This window comes from Ailuropoda melanoleuca, unplaced genomic scaffold (genome assembly GCF_002007445.2).
Source record: "Ailuropoda melanoleuca isolate Jingjing unplaced genomic scaffold, ASM200744v2 unplaced-scaffold14529, whole genome shotgun sequence".
Taxonomy (NCBI): Eukaryota; Metazoa; Chordata; class Mammalia; order Carnivora; family Ursidae; genus Ailuropoda; species Ailuropoda melanoleuca.
In genome coordinates, this window is record NW_023183314.1 from 7023 (window position 1) to 8196 (window position 1174).

At 46.2% G+C, this 1174-nt stretch overlaps 1 protein-coding gene across 1 annotated transcript in view; it reads left to right on the forward strand.

Annotated features, from left to right (window-relative positions):
- The window catches only part of LOC100477109 (olfactory receptor 4B1-like), a gene marked incomplete at its 5' end in the record, with an annotated part of 4211 nt that extends 3367 nt beyond the window's left edge, over positions 1-844 (forward strand). Inside the window, one exon of the mRNA XM_034650264.1 lies at positions 9-844. Coding sequence (XP_034506155.1) covers positions 9-844 — 836 coding nt within the window. The remainder of the gene's footprint in view (positions 1-8) is intronic.
- Between the last annotated feature and the right edge of the window lie 330 nt (positions 845-1174).

The window sequence follows — 1174 nt, forward strand, 5'->3', positions numbered from 1 at the left end:
TCTTCTCGTGTACCTGGCCACAGTGGTGGGCAATGGCCTCATTGTGCTGACAGTCAATGTCAGTAAGAGTCTGCATTCCCCCATGTACTTCTTCCTTAGCTACCTGTCCCTGGTGGAGATCACTTACTCCTCTACTGTTGTCCCTAAGTTCATCACAGACTTACTTGCCAAGATTAAAACCATTTCCCTGGAGGGCTGTGTGGCTCAGATATTCTTCTTCCATTTCTTTGGGGTCACTGAGATCTTCCTGCTCACGGTAATGACCTATGACCGCTATGTGGCCATCTGCAAACCCCTTCACTATACAACCATCATGAACCGGTCTATGTGTCACCTTCTGGTGTCTGGCTCCTGGCTCGGGGGCTTTTTTCATTCCATGGTTCAGATTATTATCACTCTCCAGTTGTCTTTCTGTGGTCCCAATGTGATTGACCACTACTTTTGTGACCTCCATCCCTTATTCAAGCTTGCCTGCACTGACACTTCTGTGGAGGGGGTTATTGTGTTAGCCAACAGTGGATTATTTTCTATCTTCTCCTTCCTCCTCCTGGTGTCCTCCTATATTGTCATCCTGTTCAACTTGAGGAATCATTCTGCAGAGGGGAGGCGCAAAGCCCTCTCCACCTGTGCCTCTCACATCATGGTGGTTCTCTTGTTCTTTGGACCTGCCATCTTCCTCTACATGCGGCCTCCATCCACGTTCACTGAGGACAAACTGGTGGCCGTGTTCTACACGGTTGTCACCCCCATGCTGAACCCCATTATCTATACACTCAGAAACGCAGAGGTGAAAAATGCCATGAGGAAGTTGTGGGGGAAGAAAGTGAACTCAGGGATGGAATAAACATGAAAACACACAAAAAAATGATCATGTATAGGGTGGCCAAATATGCATTCTGATTTTAGTCAACTATGAGGAATTGGGGAAAAGTTAACCTGTTCCTATTTTTCTGTTGTGTTTAGATCAGCCCCTTATATTCCCTTGTACTAATCATGGCTGCACTAATTCGTTGATATCTGTATTTTGGAGCATGTTTTGGAGAAGATCACCTAGACTGGAATTCCCACCCTGTCATCTTCTACTTGCGCAACCTTGGGTTTATTCACTTTGCCTCTTGGTGTTAGCATGCCATGGTGTGTGGAAAGTCTGTGGCACTTGGAGACAGAAGTTTAT